Source organism: Cottoperca gobio, chromosome 11, assembly GCF_900634415.1.
Source record: "Cottoperca gobio chromosome 11, fCotGob3.1, whole genome shotgun sequence".
Taxonomy (NCBI): domain Eukaryota; kingdom Metazoa; phylum Chordata; class Actinopteri; order Perciformes; family Bovichtidae; genus Cottoperca; species Cottoperca gobio.
In genome coordinates this window covers 1,841,338-1,855,493 of record NC_041365.1, presented here as the reverse complement: position 1 = coordinate 1,855,493, position 14,156 = coordinate 1,841,338, and the positions used below count along the sequence as shown (strand labels likewise).

Sequence of the window (14,156 nt, the reverse complement as noted above, 5' to 3'; positions counted from 1 at the left end):
TAACCAAATGTTATTGTTTGTGAGCACATACTCAAGGCAATAGAATATAAAGCTAACCAGCTGTTGCACACTGTATTTAAGTATAACTGACCCTGCTAGCTTTGCCTATATTGACTGCTAGTAGTACTTCTACAACTTTTCTGTTTTGGCCATCCTTTGACATCGAGTGAAGCCATCCTGAAGGCAAAGCCTGGCCCAGTTCCCATGCAGGAGATCCCCGGTAGGGGATCCAGTGGTATCTATAAATGCCGACAATCCAGATAATCTAATCTTCTTTAGACTAGTGAGGAAGAGAGATATTGTAGGAGATTAACCAGTCAATAGTTTACTGTGACAGCATGGTCAGGTTTGGACGAATGCCCCGCACAGACCGCTCGGCTGAGGAGATTTTGAAGAGTGCGCTGTGTCAAAGGTGTACAAATAAACACACACAAGTGTCGGTGCAGAAGATAGTAAAGCTGATCAATGTTTTGGCAAAGGGACACCTGTGGAGTCTGTGTGTAGATGTTTGTCTCCTAAGAGGAAGTACCTGCGGAAAGGTGGTTTAAACGGCTTGGAGTGTGCTGTTTTTGGTCCAAAGTGACAGACACACAGTAATTAGGAAGAAGTGCAATAAGATGCTGTCGAATGACATTTAAGATCAGTGTTAACCTGGTACCCATCCCAGCCTTTTTACAGTGAAATGACTCTAATCCTCCTTGAAGCACATGCTCTAGAAAACAACAGCAACAGCCCAATTACATTTGTCCTCTTCTCTCTTTTCCCGCCATCCTCACAGCTGGCCCGAAAGGGAATGAAGAGCAGAAGAGGTTGACCGTCCACTACAGGACCTCCCAGCACTACCAGGAAAATGTGTTCATTGAGGGCAGCAGGCCACAGTACCTGGAGGACCTGCACACTGAGGCCCAGGAAGGGCTCAAGATACTACAGCAGGAAGGTGAGACGCAGCACCAACACATATTAGTTCATACTGTAGAGTCAGATATTTATATTTTATACTTTAAAATGTACAGTTTAGTTCTTTTGGTTTGCCAGTTGCACTTTTCTGTATGAAGGTCACCAGCCGGAGCTTTAAGTTTACCCACCTTTTCATCTATGACTACATCTCTGATTATAGATACTGTATATACATGATTATGGTTGGAGTTCATCCATCTTCTGTGTTTGATCCTCGTCTTTTTGCTTCACACAGAACACACGAATGGAGTCAACTTACTCGACGATGAGAGCGTTGCTGTAAGTGTCTCGAAAAGATTTGTGTGTCATTTTTCCTTCACTTCCTACACACAAACAATGCCACCTAACTAACAACTGCTGTGTGTGTGTGTGTGTGTGTGTGTGTGTGTGTGTGTGTGTGTGTGTGTGTGTGTGTCACCTGCAGTCCACAGACACTCTGCGTAAGGAGCGGGATATCAGCTCCAAGGACAGAGGTGGCTCTCCGGAGTCGAGATCCAGCGCCGGGAGTACTGATACCACAGTAACCTCTGCTGTGTCGACGCGGCCTGTGCTCACCCGCCAAGGTAAGCCACAGCTGTGTGTGTGTGTGTGTGTGTGTGTGTGTGTGTGTGTGTGTGTGTGTGTGTGAGAGAGGGAGAGACTTCAAACGGAAGCATCCATATCTGGTTTATCTTAGTGAAGTAAGAGCTAATCACAGTGCTTCTGCTTGTGAAAGCAGTTTGAGCTTTGTTCCTGGGTTTACTGCTTTATGACAAATCAAAAGCATGCACGCAAGCTTATTTAGCATGCACGTCTCATTCCCAGCTGCTTGGTGCCTCTGCAGTTATGGTGGGAAATGAAAGCAAAAGAGACTTCACACACACACACAAGTATGTGGATAATACTCAAAAGTTATAAGTATCTGAAGACAGCACTGCGGCTGCCTCTGCATATCTCAGTAGGAACAGTATGCCGTTCTGTGTGTGCATAAAAAAAGTGTGATTGGTATTCTGGTCCATATTTCAATCATCCTTCTTAAAATCCAGTTCCCTAAAATACTTGACTGAGTTGAAATGCATTAAAGTGCATTGCAGATGGAGCCTTGCTGGTTACTCCCAAACTCTCCAGCTTCTTTTAAATCTCGTCTCAGTTATATATATACTGTTTTTATTCCTATTTATCTGATCTTATTAATTGTATTGTCTTTACTTCCACTTGTTCTCATGTCTTTTGGCCTTATTATCATTTCATCTGCCTTGCTTGGTTTTCTTTTCTTAAAGTGTAACCCACTTTGTAACATTGTTAAGAAAAGTGCTATATAAATAAAGTTTATTATTAATGATTCCATAATCTCCACAATTTCTTCTCCTGTGCCGAATACAGCTTTTTCATTGCAAAAATAACCCTTACATTTAATTAGAGTAATAAGACAGTGTTACATCCGTCCCTCAGGTTCAACATTCAAGCCTCTGAATCCAGTGAAACGATTAGATAAGAGCAGGAAGAGGAACAGGAGGACCACCATCATGGGCATACCCAACCAGGTCCAGAAAGAGCTCGGTATGTCCACACCATCGTCTTTGCTAAACCAGTAGACGTCATGTATCCTTTGTGGTAAACTTGTTATTGACAGTGATATACCTTTTTACCAGCATTGCACAGAAGCTTCCAGCAGCTTGCTTCTACCCATAATCACGACGGAAAGCTCAGTAACAGCCAATCAGGTGTCGTTATCATTCCTACGGTTGATGGAGGGACTCCAGTAGCGAATAAGGAGGGAGCCAGGGTTCATCTTTCAGAGCTGGAGGTAAACTGTTTTTAACAATCATTTTAACGTGCATTACAAGTTTTGTGTTGGGTTTATTTTATCACTTAAGAATGCTCCTCTCTCCACTCAACAACAGGCATCCAGAGATGAACAGCTGCTGAGGAAGCACCTCCAGGCAATGTACCAAGATGAGCAGCCCATCAACCACCAGGGCTTTGGCTCCTATCTCTGCCCCACCTCAAACCTGAGACCCAAGTCCCTTGCAGTACCTGGCCTGACCACTTCCTCCTCCTTCTGTCCTTCAACAATGTTAAGCTTCCTCCAGGAACCTCACGTAAGAATGAAATCAGTTAGTTAAGGATATTAATGTATTTGACTTGATTCTGTGTTGACTATTTGTAACAAATTCATATTTCTGTGTTTTTGTTATCTAGGGCCCAGTGATGTCCATATCTCCTCAGGCCACCTACTTGTCAACGATCATCCCCAATGCGATCTTGCCATCCTCTATTGAAGTCATAGAGATCGACTGCAGCAGCAGCCGGACGCGTGGCAGCAGTGTACACCATGGCATTAGTGTCCGCACCGTAAGCAAAAGCAGCCTGGCGTCCGGGGACTTGTCCATCAGCCCTTCGATGTCCAGAAGATCAGATGGTGATGGTTCCCAAACTGACAGTTTTCAAAACGACTCCACACTGATGTCCACATCAGCTTCGGGGTCCTACTGGAGCGAATCACAGTCATCAAAGACTATATGTTCAAACTCCTCGCCCGTATCCTCTAAGGGTAGCCCGCGTAGTGGTAACTCACTGAGAGCGGGTCTGAATGGCCGGGAAAGCCAGACAGAGCAGTCTAATGGGGACCAAGACCTTGTCAGTCTCCGTAGCTCAGTAAGCATGATTAGCAGCTCCAGAAGTAAAAGAGAAATTATTGTTACAGGTCAAGGGTCTGAGTCTGATGTTTCAGGGTCAGTGATTGCTGGGGATGATGCAAAGACCAGTCAGAAATTCACTCGCAATCTGTCGGTTATGAAGACCAAGCAACCCCCGCCACCTCCACGGAGAACAAACTCTCTGCATAGTAATAAGATAAGGAGCAACTCCAGGGTTCTGGTGGAGCTCAATGACTCCGTGTCTGGAGATGGTGCAAATGCCAAAGAAAATATTGTAGCAAAGGATGAGATAAAATCAGTTATTGCCTGTAAGCTCCCTGTATCAAGCTCTACTAGGTCCAGCTGTCTAGATGCTTCCACCAGCCCCACAGAGGCCTCTTCCACTGAGGCAGGAGGAGCAACAGAGCCAGAATCCAGCAGCTACTCCCCACAGAAAACTCCCTCAGAAGGGGGAAAATTTGAACGGACCATGTCTCCTTCCAGTGGCTACTCCAGTCAGAGTGGCACTCCAACACTGTCCCAAAAAGGGATCTCCCCAACCTCCCCTGACAAACAGAAAAAGAAACCTGTCAAACCTGAGCGATCAGTGTCTCGGGCCTCATCCTCAGCAGCCTCTCCTTCCTCCTCACTTACCTCTCTATCGTCAGGTACATCTGAGCTTGTCAATACAGATGTTTCCCGATGTAGCCCCAGCCTTCCTCCACAGGGATCTCTACCTGTTGCAGCAAAAGAACTCAATCTGAATAACATTTCTTCGACTTTGGCAGTTGAAGTCAGAGAGCTGTTGAACATCCCGCCACCCCCCAAAGTCAAAGCGCCATGTCCTCCTCCTCCGGAGACATGGGTTCACAACAGACGCACCTTTCAGCTCCTGTGTGGGCCGTGCCCCAGCACAGTAACCCAGAACCCAGCGCAGATACAAAACAGCACAGTTAAACAAGCAGGAACCCAGACTGAAACCATCAACGAGATCCACGTTTTAATTGAACAATCAACTATAGACAAATCTGTCATAGAAAGCAAAGTAAAGCCGGAGACTTTGTTAGAAACAAGTCCTGAAGGTGTTGACAAGGAGATGGAGAATAGGGAATGTCCAAGTAACGAACAAGAGAGGATGGAAGCAAGTGCAGACGTTCAGAAACAAGAGCAGAGTAGTAGCTCTGTGGTAAAAGACCGCGAAAGTCCAAAGAAAGATCCTCCTCCTGTCTTGAAGAAACCCGTGACAGTACAGCACAGAGAGGAAGTGGTGTCAGTGGATAGACAGCAACAGAAAGTGAGCAGCAGTACTACAGAAGTTCATTTACCAATTGAGAACCACACAACCTCGTCACAGCATGGGGTTATAATTGTAGTTGATAAGAGCGATAATGAGATGGACCAAAGTGAGGTTGCATCCATGCAGCCGCTTTCCGTAGAGGTCCCCAAAATTAGTAAGGCCTCACCACCACCTACCCCTCCCCCGGCATACCACCCTACACCTCCTCCCTCAAGAAAGACGCCTCCTTCATCAGTGTCTACGCCACCAGATGAGTTACAGAGGGTGCAGGAGGAGATCCACGTTGTAGAGTCTTTCTGGCCACCTCCTCCGCCTCCTATGGAAGGGGATTCGGTCTTTGATGGAGGAGATGAGGTTGACTTTCCTCCACCTCCTCCACCCTTTGTGACAGACAGTGTGCCAAATGTGATGGACAGTTGTATCACAGAGCTGGATGTCCCAAATAGACCCACAGAAGAAGTTGGAGAGAAAAGTGAGGACTCAAGTAAAGCTGTAACATCTGTAGATGGACAAATTCCAGATGTTTCCAATGCTGTTCCACAAACAGTAACTGACACAGAACCAGAGGTTATTGTGCAAGTTTCAAAAGTTAACACCGCTGATGAGATTTCTTGCAAACCAATGCAGAATTTTGCATCTGTTTCAGACCCTCCTCCACCAGTGGAGGCAGCCCCTTTTGCACCCATTACAATAGCAGAGCACCCGGTATCAGTCTCTGCTTTGGTTCCTCCCAGCAGTTTCCTGAAGCGAGACTCTCTGAAAATTAAAGATCTGTCTTCTTCTGAGCCTCCCGTCAGCACCCAACCTCCAGTTACTGTCCCAGTGGCACCACCTTTAACAGCAGAGAGTTTAACCCATGGGATTAATTTCAGAAGGCAGCCCAGTGTACCAAACAAAAACTCCAGGAGCAAGGATCTCCTCTCCCGCCACAAAAGTGCGCCCATTCCCAAAGAGGACGCTAACATACCTCTAGTGACCCCCTCCCTGCTTCAGATGGTTCGTCTCAGATCAGTCAACATGACGGAAGATCAGGTGAAAGCTCCGTCGGAGGACAAAACAACAAACCAGGGAGCTTCAGTTCAGGAGAATTGCCCAGTCTCAATCCCAGGTGCTCAGAACATTCCACAGAAGCCCATCCGCAAGTCTCTGTCACTAAAGTCTCCTCCTCAGACAGTAAAGACATCCTCTGTGACACTGAACACCCCTTCCATGCGCTTACAGGAAGCCATACGTATGAAAACGGCAGCCATGTCTTCAAGGGACGGTCTTCCATCCCGACTGGGCGTGAGATCCACTTACAGCTCTCTCGGGGAACAAGGGCCTCTGTCCCTGAAATTAGCCGAGGGATGCGACATGCTCAAGTCCCCAGCCTCTACGGCCAGCTTTATCTTCTCGAGGAGCACAAAAAAGGTTGTGATAGAGGCCCCAGCTGCCTCCACCCCTGAAGCTCAGGTGATTTTGAAGCAGAGCTTGGCGGTCGAGCTCATGCAGGTGTCTGACCAATTGAAGGCCACCGCTTATACCAATGGCGGGGTGAAGTTGGACAAAGTTCCTCCACCAGTAGCGAAGAAACCAGCCCACGGGAGCATCAGTCCTTCACATAATCCACCCTCCTGTTCAGCAAAGATGGACGTCAGTGTTGAAGGAAACGGAGCGATAGGAGGAGCTCAACATATCAGTGGAACATCACCTCCGGAGACTACAAGTAAGAGCAGCGACATTGTTTGTAATGAGGCATGGGACGATATGGAAATTGCATATCACAATTATCTTGGCCAAAATAATTGTGATTCACGATATTACCCCGATAATGATCAAAATATGCTTAAAACTCTTAAAATGACGCTAAAACATACTGGAATCCCTTCCTTGTATTGTTAATGAACAATATAACAAATATTGCGTCACAGATAACTTATTTGAGTGAACATCCTTTTTTTCAGACAGCCTTCATCAGTGTGCTTCAGCGTACTGCAGCTGAGTGTAAACTCATTAAGGCTGATTCAGTGCTAGCATCAATCAATAGCTTACGTGCTATTCTTGTCATGAAAACGCAGAATGCAAATTCTAGCATTACCATGATCCTGAACAGCTAAGCAGTTTCACAATGCCTCTAAGAGCATAATATTTTGCTCTGCATAACAAGAGAATACTGCAAACAAGCTCCCCTTGCACACAAACGCAACGCAAATGCTGCTGGCTTTGCCTTCAGCTTTGTTGCCCATTAAAATGTGCAAGCATGTGCTTCAATCAGCCTTAACCTGAAGCTTGTGATCATGTCTCAGTGACTGAATTAGATTGGGAGAGAACACTCCTTACGTGTGTTCCTGTAACTGTATTATGTCGATGCCCTCATGTCTAACCTCCTCCTTCCTTCCCTCTTCAGCTACACGAGTGACAGCGGACACAATTGAAACACTGTTTTGAAAGATGCCAGAGGAACAAAAAAAAACTACAAGCAAGTAAAAGGAAAACTCACAGCAAGGACTGATATCACTGAGAGACGGGGAACTCCACTATCAGAGTTGGGTGTGTTAAGTCTAAAAAGCCTTAGCCTGTAATGGCCTTCCTACATGTTTATGCAAAAACAAATGTGTCGCTCCCAATTTCATATGAAAGCTTTATTCTGGAGTATTTTTCTAAGCTATAGTTTATCTCTTCTTAAGGCCCCTCAGGGTGAAATGGTGTACATTGGCTGAACTGTAAATATTTGGCTTGTGTGAGCTCGCATCCCAGAGGTAGAATTAGGTAGTGGTCACTGCAGCTCAGAGAAAAGGATTTGCAAAGCATTTCTGTACAGAGGTTTACTGTCTCTTACGTCTTTTTTTGCCTGTTGTAATATAATACATAATTAAGAAGTTGTCAGAAGAAGCTGACGACGGCATCCGCTGGAGGACAAATGGACATTTTTAATCACCAAGACTGGAAAGTAAAAACAAATCGTCACACACACATTTATCGTGGATAGATATTTTTGGAATAGTATTTGAGAAAAAGGGATGCTGCGTATTATTTTGTCAATTAGGCAAAGAGGCACTTTTGTAAAGCTTCAGATTATAGACCATTAACACAGAAACGCATCTGATTACAGCAGCTTCTAAAATGTCAATTTAGACGCTTCTACACAATCTGCACAATCTCTTCTTGGGTTTTAGTTAAACACATTCTGTGAAATCTTTTAGGTCAACAGTAACACAAGCATCCTATTTATTTATGTGTGGTTGTTTCCACTTGTAGCACTGTCAGTCACCTTTTTCCTACCAAATATTAAATATTTAAGAATCTATTTCATCTGACAAACCACTCTTAGGGCTACGGATGATTGATACACTGGAGTAGACTTGGTGTTTTTATTACATGTTCTGTGTCTAAAGCTTTGGCCCGAGGCTTTTTATGGTGGACAAATCCAGCTCATCACTATTTGCACAAAATGCTTTCTCCCAGCAAAATCATTGGTGAGTGAATTATACTGAAAAAAATCAACGTCTTGATGATTATAAAGAATTATGTACAGTTATTACTTCTATAAATAAAATTTAAGTGTATTAAAACATACAGCTCCCAGCTTTCTTTTCTTGAACATACATAAACATACAGTATCTCTCACACACACACAGTTATTTTCTGCAGAACACAGAATTCAGCCAGCGTTTATTTTCATGATGCATCGTTGGATTACATGACAGTTAATGTCCAGATATTGATTTCTGTACACGACCCACAATGCAACTGCCTATGTCTTATAACACTGCCCTGACAGTTTAACCCAGAAAAGTACTGAAACAATAAGTGCTTTTAAAACATCTGATCTGCAACATCCAATAAAGTAACCCTTCATTATCCGAGTAGCAGTACGTCTCTGCAGAAACTGTATTGTATATTTAAGAGTGGTAGGAACACGATACAACACCAGGTGAAAGATAGAAACGGTAATGAATCATAGGACATTCTGTCGTACACTTTTAAAAATTACATTTTGTGATAATGTCAAAGCAAGGCAATTGATTTTTGAAGCATCTGAGACTTGGCATCAACGTCCCATCATTCTCCAAGAAAACACCCAGATGAAGTTTGACCGTTGGTGTAATGCCAATGTGTTGATGAAAGCGTTCTCGTTTGTAATGCGGCAGCTTCAGTGGTGAAAGTCATCTAGCTGATGTTGCCTCCTTTCAGTGTCTTACATGTGATCTGTCCGAGTGCAGTCATCAGCTGCTGGTCTTTCCACTGAGCCACACACTCGCCTGATATCTTCAGGTCGGCCTGTAGGAGGCGGGACAGTGTTACAATAAGAAATGACAACACACTGGTTCGTATTTGAATTAATTGGATTGTGAAGAAAAAACATTAATTTATTAGTAACTGAAACATACCTGTACTTTCTCCCACACCTTCTTCTTTGGGTTGAGTCTGTCGTCTGGTTTGCTCGTCTCATATCCCTCGACAAAGACCCGTTCTCCTGGCGACGACCCCTCCGGAGGATCCAGAGGCTCCACCCTCCTGGGATCCCCTTCACTAGAAATCAACCAATCAGAGAGAGAAGAGGAGATTTTTAATTTGATAAATTATACTTCAGTCTCGACTCAGTGCGTAGGGGTGCTGAGAAAAGGCGGTGTTGCATGAAAGCAGAGTAATGTGTGTATAAGACGGAGTTTTTATATTTAAAAAAAATCAACTGATTGTAATAATGTAAACACAAAAAAGGCAAATCTATGAAAAAATAACAATTCTTAAACAAGCTGATTTGTTCCCAGACATCCTGAGTACAACACTCACATCGAGGCACATAGCAGCATGGCTTGAGACTCGATGCCTCGCATCTTCTGGGGTTTCAGATTGCACAGCACCAACACTAGTCTGTCCTGTAAATCCTCCTGCGAAACAAAAGCCACCAGCCCGCTGACCACCGTCCTCGGCTCCGGCTCCCCCACGTCAATCTTCTCCAGGTACAGCGAATCAGCATCTGGATGCTGGAAGTTGAAGAAAAAACAAAAAGAAACTCATGTGAACACAGAGAGCGCGGCTCAGAGGACACGCGTCATCTGAAGAAACGCTACAGCGATCAGTTGTTCAGGCATCGAGTGACGATCTCACCGTCCTACCTTCTCCACACTGATGATCTTGCCCACCCTGATGTCCACTCTGGAGGGGGCCAGCTCATCATCATCTCCTCCACCTCCTCCACCACCGCCTCCTCCTCCTGCTGCTTTGGCAGCCTTTCCTGCTCCTTCTGATCACACACACACACAAACGATGTTAAGTCTTCACATGAAGCGAGTTGACGTCCCAATTTGTGCAGAACTCGTCACACCGCTTTATTACAATGAGAGAGAGGGATGATGGGTAAAATACTGACTCGTCTTTGAGGGGTCGGGGTAGGCGGTGTTGGTGAGTTTGCGGAGCTCGGGCGACTCAAACTTCTTTCTGATCGGCTCCAGTAGTTGGTTTAGTGATACTTCCACTGAGGCCTTCAGGTCTCCAGGATGGACCAACTACCAGAGAGAGCAAATAGTTACATCAGAGCACAAAAGGGAAATTAAGCATTTTAGCAGGGATATACTTTATGTACTTTACCTCCTCAGCAAAGTCCTTCTCCACCTCCTCGAACACAGTGTAGGTTTTGTCTCCACCCCACTTCGGGTCTCTTTTGATGGAGAACTCTGAAACGCAATGATAACAATTATCAACTCATTATATATTCTTTATACAAGTGGAGGAAAAGTCTGAAGCCGAGACAACAGACGGTGGATTCGACGGGGAGTTTCTTTACCTCCACGTAGAGGTAAGACGACGTATTTGACAAAGGAGAGGACTCCATTGTTCTCGATGTTGCCTGGCTCACAGAAAGCCTTCTTCAGCTTCTTCTTCACATCTCCAGGAGAGTCCAGCAGATCGATCTTTGACTCCTGCAGCCGAAAGAGATAATGTTATGACTGACCACAAGCATTAAAAGCATTTTTTTTTTTTTACTGTGACGTACTTCCTCTGAGGAGCTCATCTTCGCCCCCGTCAGTCCTGGTACCATCGGGTTCATCAGATGGGAACGCTTGGCATAGCCGAGAGAAGGCAAGTACTGGAGACAGAGGAGAGGCTACAGTTACATTTTATATTTTATACAAGTCTTATTCTGAAAACAATTATCTGGGTTTTTTTTATGTCAAGACCTGAAACTTAATGCACCTGGAGTCATTTTACATTTTAAATAAGTCCAAAATAATCAATGTGCTATCAACAATATCACAGTTATTCCTAAATTAATCAAGTTCCACAAGAGCCGAGGGGTGTGTGTTGAAAATGAATGAGATTACGTAAGAGGTCAGTGATGTTGGAAGAGAGAGGGGTTGAACTAAATATACAAAGATGGAGGGAGATGGTACCTTCTCTGCCAGAGTGAAAATCTTCCTCTGGTCAACTCCTCCAAACTGAGCGTCCACCTTGAGGTACTCCTCATCCAGAGCCTGAAGGCAAAGGGAAAGGCATGTTTTATTTTTATTTTTTTTAAATCTTCACAATTACCATAGCAAGAAACGTTAAACATTTTTACATTTCTGACCGTCTTTGAACAAATCATGTGTGACGAGCACTTTATTCTAGATTTCTCATTTAAAATTCCACCCAGAACAAATCATTTGCATTAACGCGATGCTGTTAAAAACATTACATGCTGTGCTCCTCAGCACAATGACCCGACTGAGCCCAACAGTCACGTGCCAAAAATATCCGCTGTTTACACAGTTTCCAATATTGGGAACACTCGTGGGCATGTAAATTATATCAGAAATTCAAATTGCTTTTTTTCTTTTCGGCATTATAATTTTGTTATACTACACACAATATTGTTTTTTAGTTACTTCTAGCCATGACTTTGCTGTTTCCATAGAGGTGCAGGACTTAAAAAATAAAATGAGACCACTGTGAGTAAAATGTGACAGCAGCATGAAACACTGTGAAACTTCTTGGGGTTCAGAGGGTTAAAAACAGCTTTGTTTTGTATTTATAATCACCATATGTGGACATTTTGCAGTACTTAGAGTAATAACTAATTAATTTTATCATTAGGGTTATAAAGACACCCAGAGTAATATTAAACCGCTCTATAGCAGCAGTGCGATGAGTCCAGCAGTTACTTCTCTCTTTAGTTAGTAACAGTGTTATCACCTGCAGTCCAGGGTAGAGCAGGCCACTCAGCAGGGGATGCTCCACCTGCTTGACGACCTCAGCTCCAGCCTTCTTAGCGTCATGCTCCGTCACCATGGAGGACAGACGGTACATATCCAGAGTGTACTCTCTGACGAACATGAAAATACAGACCTAGAACATGAGTTTAAAGCTGCAGCGACAACGTCTGTTTCTGAGAATATAAAGTTAAATAAATGCAAATTAAGACGGTCTCCGGTACTGTCCGCACTACTGACCTGCTGAGCTGGAAGTCGGTTCCTTTGACAAACTTGAGTTTATCCAGAGGCACGCCGATGCTCTCCAACATGGCCTTGATGACCTGTTCATAGTACTTAACCCTGAGCTCCAGCAGCTCCCAGGGGGCCTTCATGTTGTCTAGGAAGGCATGCAAGTCTGCAAACAGAATAGTGACCTGAGGGGAAAATAAGAAGAAACAAAAACATGAAGCCACTGGTGACCAGAGCTTTGATTTAGCAGGACGTGCAGATTAAATCAGACCCGCTCACCTCACATCCGGCCTTGAGGAAGTCTGCTATCTTGGACATAGGGACAAAGTAAGCTATGTGGGGTTTGCCAGTGGTTGCTGTTCCCCAGTACACCTTCAGCTCTCTCTCCTGGAGAACCTGCTTCAACTTCTCCTCTCCAAGGACCTCCTGCAATACACACGTGCAAGAGATTAATGAGACCAAGCTACTGGATGATTTTAGTCACTGTGAGTATGTTTGTGTGCATGTCCAACCTGGAGGTTCCTAGTAATGAGGTGCAACTTCTCATCCGGACTTTGCTGATCTGCCATGGCGCAGAGCCTTACGACAAGGAAGATGGGAATGTAAGCATTGTTATAAAATCAATCAGAATATGGATTATTGCTAAGGAATTTGCTTTGGTGTCTTGGTGCATAGACAAGAAACATAAATAGAAAAATGTTTTTAAATAGTACTATTTCAAATGGAAGAAATATGTACAACGTTTGAGAAGAAAGCGAATATATTCTAGTGTAGTGCAAAGGTTCACAGTGTTATTCACACATACGAGTTGAAACTCTATTCAATCACTTTCAGTTTCATGTTGACCTCAGACACACACTGTGTGACGAGGTTGTAACATGTGTAACACGTGTTCCAAAAATCTCTTTTGACCAAAACTGCGCCTTCGCCAGAATCATCCTCCATTTTGACATTTTATGAAAAAATAAAATTCAGCTTAACCTATTTCCTATACACCAAGTTACCATACGATTATAACAGTTAGGACAATGTATTGGGCATTTAGAGCCGAGTAAGTTAGCCACTCAGAAAAGTAACGTAGACATTAAACTGACTTGGAGCTTAAAGTAAATACTTAGACAGCCCAAAGCAGGAAGCTACTAGCTAACGTTAGCAATGTTTTATTGAATCGCCAGTTTCTTCCATAAGTCAGTTATAGGACATTCAGTCAACTTTAAGATAATATACTAGCTGTCCTACTGACCAGCTCACCTTTAACGTCACGCTGATAATGAATGAACAAGCCAGAAAGGGCTATCTGGCTAGCTAGCAATACAACCATGTGAAGCTAACGTTTCATAGCTCCGGAGATGTTTCGGGTAAAAACCAGAACCAATTTAGTAGCTACATTTTCAGGTTATCTAATAGTAATATTAGTTTAATATAAAACAATATTTTACAACCTGCTGACTCACCTTAAAACCTGCCTTCTTACACTGAGACGTGTGTGAGTAAAGTCGGGTGGACCTGTCAGTGTGTTGCATCAGCACCGGCATCAACTCTGCTATCGACTCACGTTAGACTCCAGGGGAGAGCAATCGAGTGCAGACTGCAGAGCCTATGATTAGGATGCAGGCAAAACAGAATTATTTTGCAGGAGCAAAAGGAGAACAATTATTCTTTTGTGCAACTAGTTATAGTTTGGCACCCTTTAGACCTACGGTACTCTGTGCATTATATTATTATTATTATTATTATTATTATTATTATTATTATTATTATTATTATTATTATTATTATTACACCTTTATTTCACCAGGTAAATCCCTTTGAGATTAGAAGAAATCTCTTTTCCAAGGGTCAAGAAAGCAACAATAGTGTTTCAAGCGTGGTAAACTCAAA

At 43.7% G+C, this 14,156-nt stretch overlaps 2 protein-coding genes across 4 annotated transcripts in view; one reads left to right on the top strand and one right to left on the bottom strand.

Moving 5' to 3' along the window:
- Positions 1 to 8,427, top strand: part of nhsl3 (NHS like 3) — a 35,646-nt gene extending 27,219 nt beyond the window's left edge. For all 3 annotated transcript variants that reach the window (XM_029443585.1, XM_029443586.1, XM_029443588.1), the window contains 8 exons: positions 779 to 937; positions 1,193 to 1,236; positions 1,382 to 1,520; positions 2,389 to 2,496; positions 2,589 to 2,743; positions 2,841 to 3,038; positions 3,139 to 6,577; positions 7,259 to 8,427. In XM_029443585.1, coding sequence (XP_029299445.1) covers positions 779 to 937; positions 1,193 to 1,236; positions 1,382 to 1,520; positions 2,389 to 2,496; positions 2,589 to 2,743; positions 2,841 to 3,038; positions 3,139 to 6,577; positions 7,259 to 7,299 — 4,283 coding nt within the window. In that variant the 3' untranslated portion in view covers positions 7,300 to 8,427. The remainder of the gene's footprint in view (positions 1 to 778; positions 938 to 1,192; positions 1,237 to 1,381; positions 1,521 to 2,388; positions 2,497 to 2,588; positions 2,744 to 2,840; positions 3,039 to 3,138; positions 6,578 to 7,258) is intronic.
- Positions 8,428 to 8,489: 62 nt separating this feature from the next.
- On the bottom strand, positions 8,490 to 13,872 carry yars1 (tyrosyl-tRNA synthetase 1). The gene is made up of 14 exons (XM_029443600.1): positions 13,730 to 13,872; positions 12,788 to 12,854; positions 12,555 to 12,701; positions 12,285 to 12,460; positions 12,028 to 12,157; positions 11,247 to 11,327; positions 10,850 to 10,942; positions 10,640 to 10,775; positions 10,444 to 10,529; positions 10,226 to 10,361; positions 9,972 to 10,099; positions 9,646 to 9,839; positions 9,243 to 9,384; positions 8,490 to 9,132 (listed from the first exon to the last, which is right to left on the bottom strand). The coding sequence occupies exons 2-14, from the start codon at positions 12,842 to 12,844 to the stop codon at positions 9,022 to 9,024; spliced, it is 1,617 nt and encodes a 538-aa protein (XP_029299460.1). The 5' UTR covers positions 12,845 to 12,854; positions 13,730 to 13,872; the 3' UTR covers positions 8,490 to 9,021.
- Between the last annotated feature and the right edge of the window lie 284 nt (positions 13,873 to 14,156).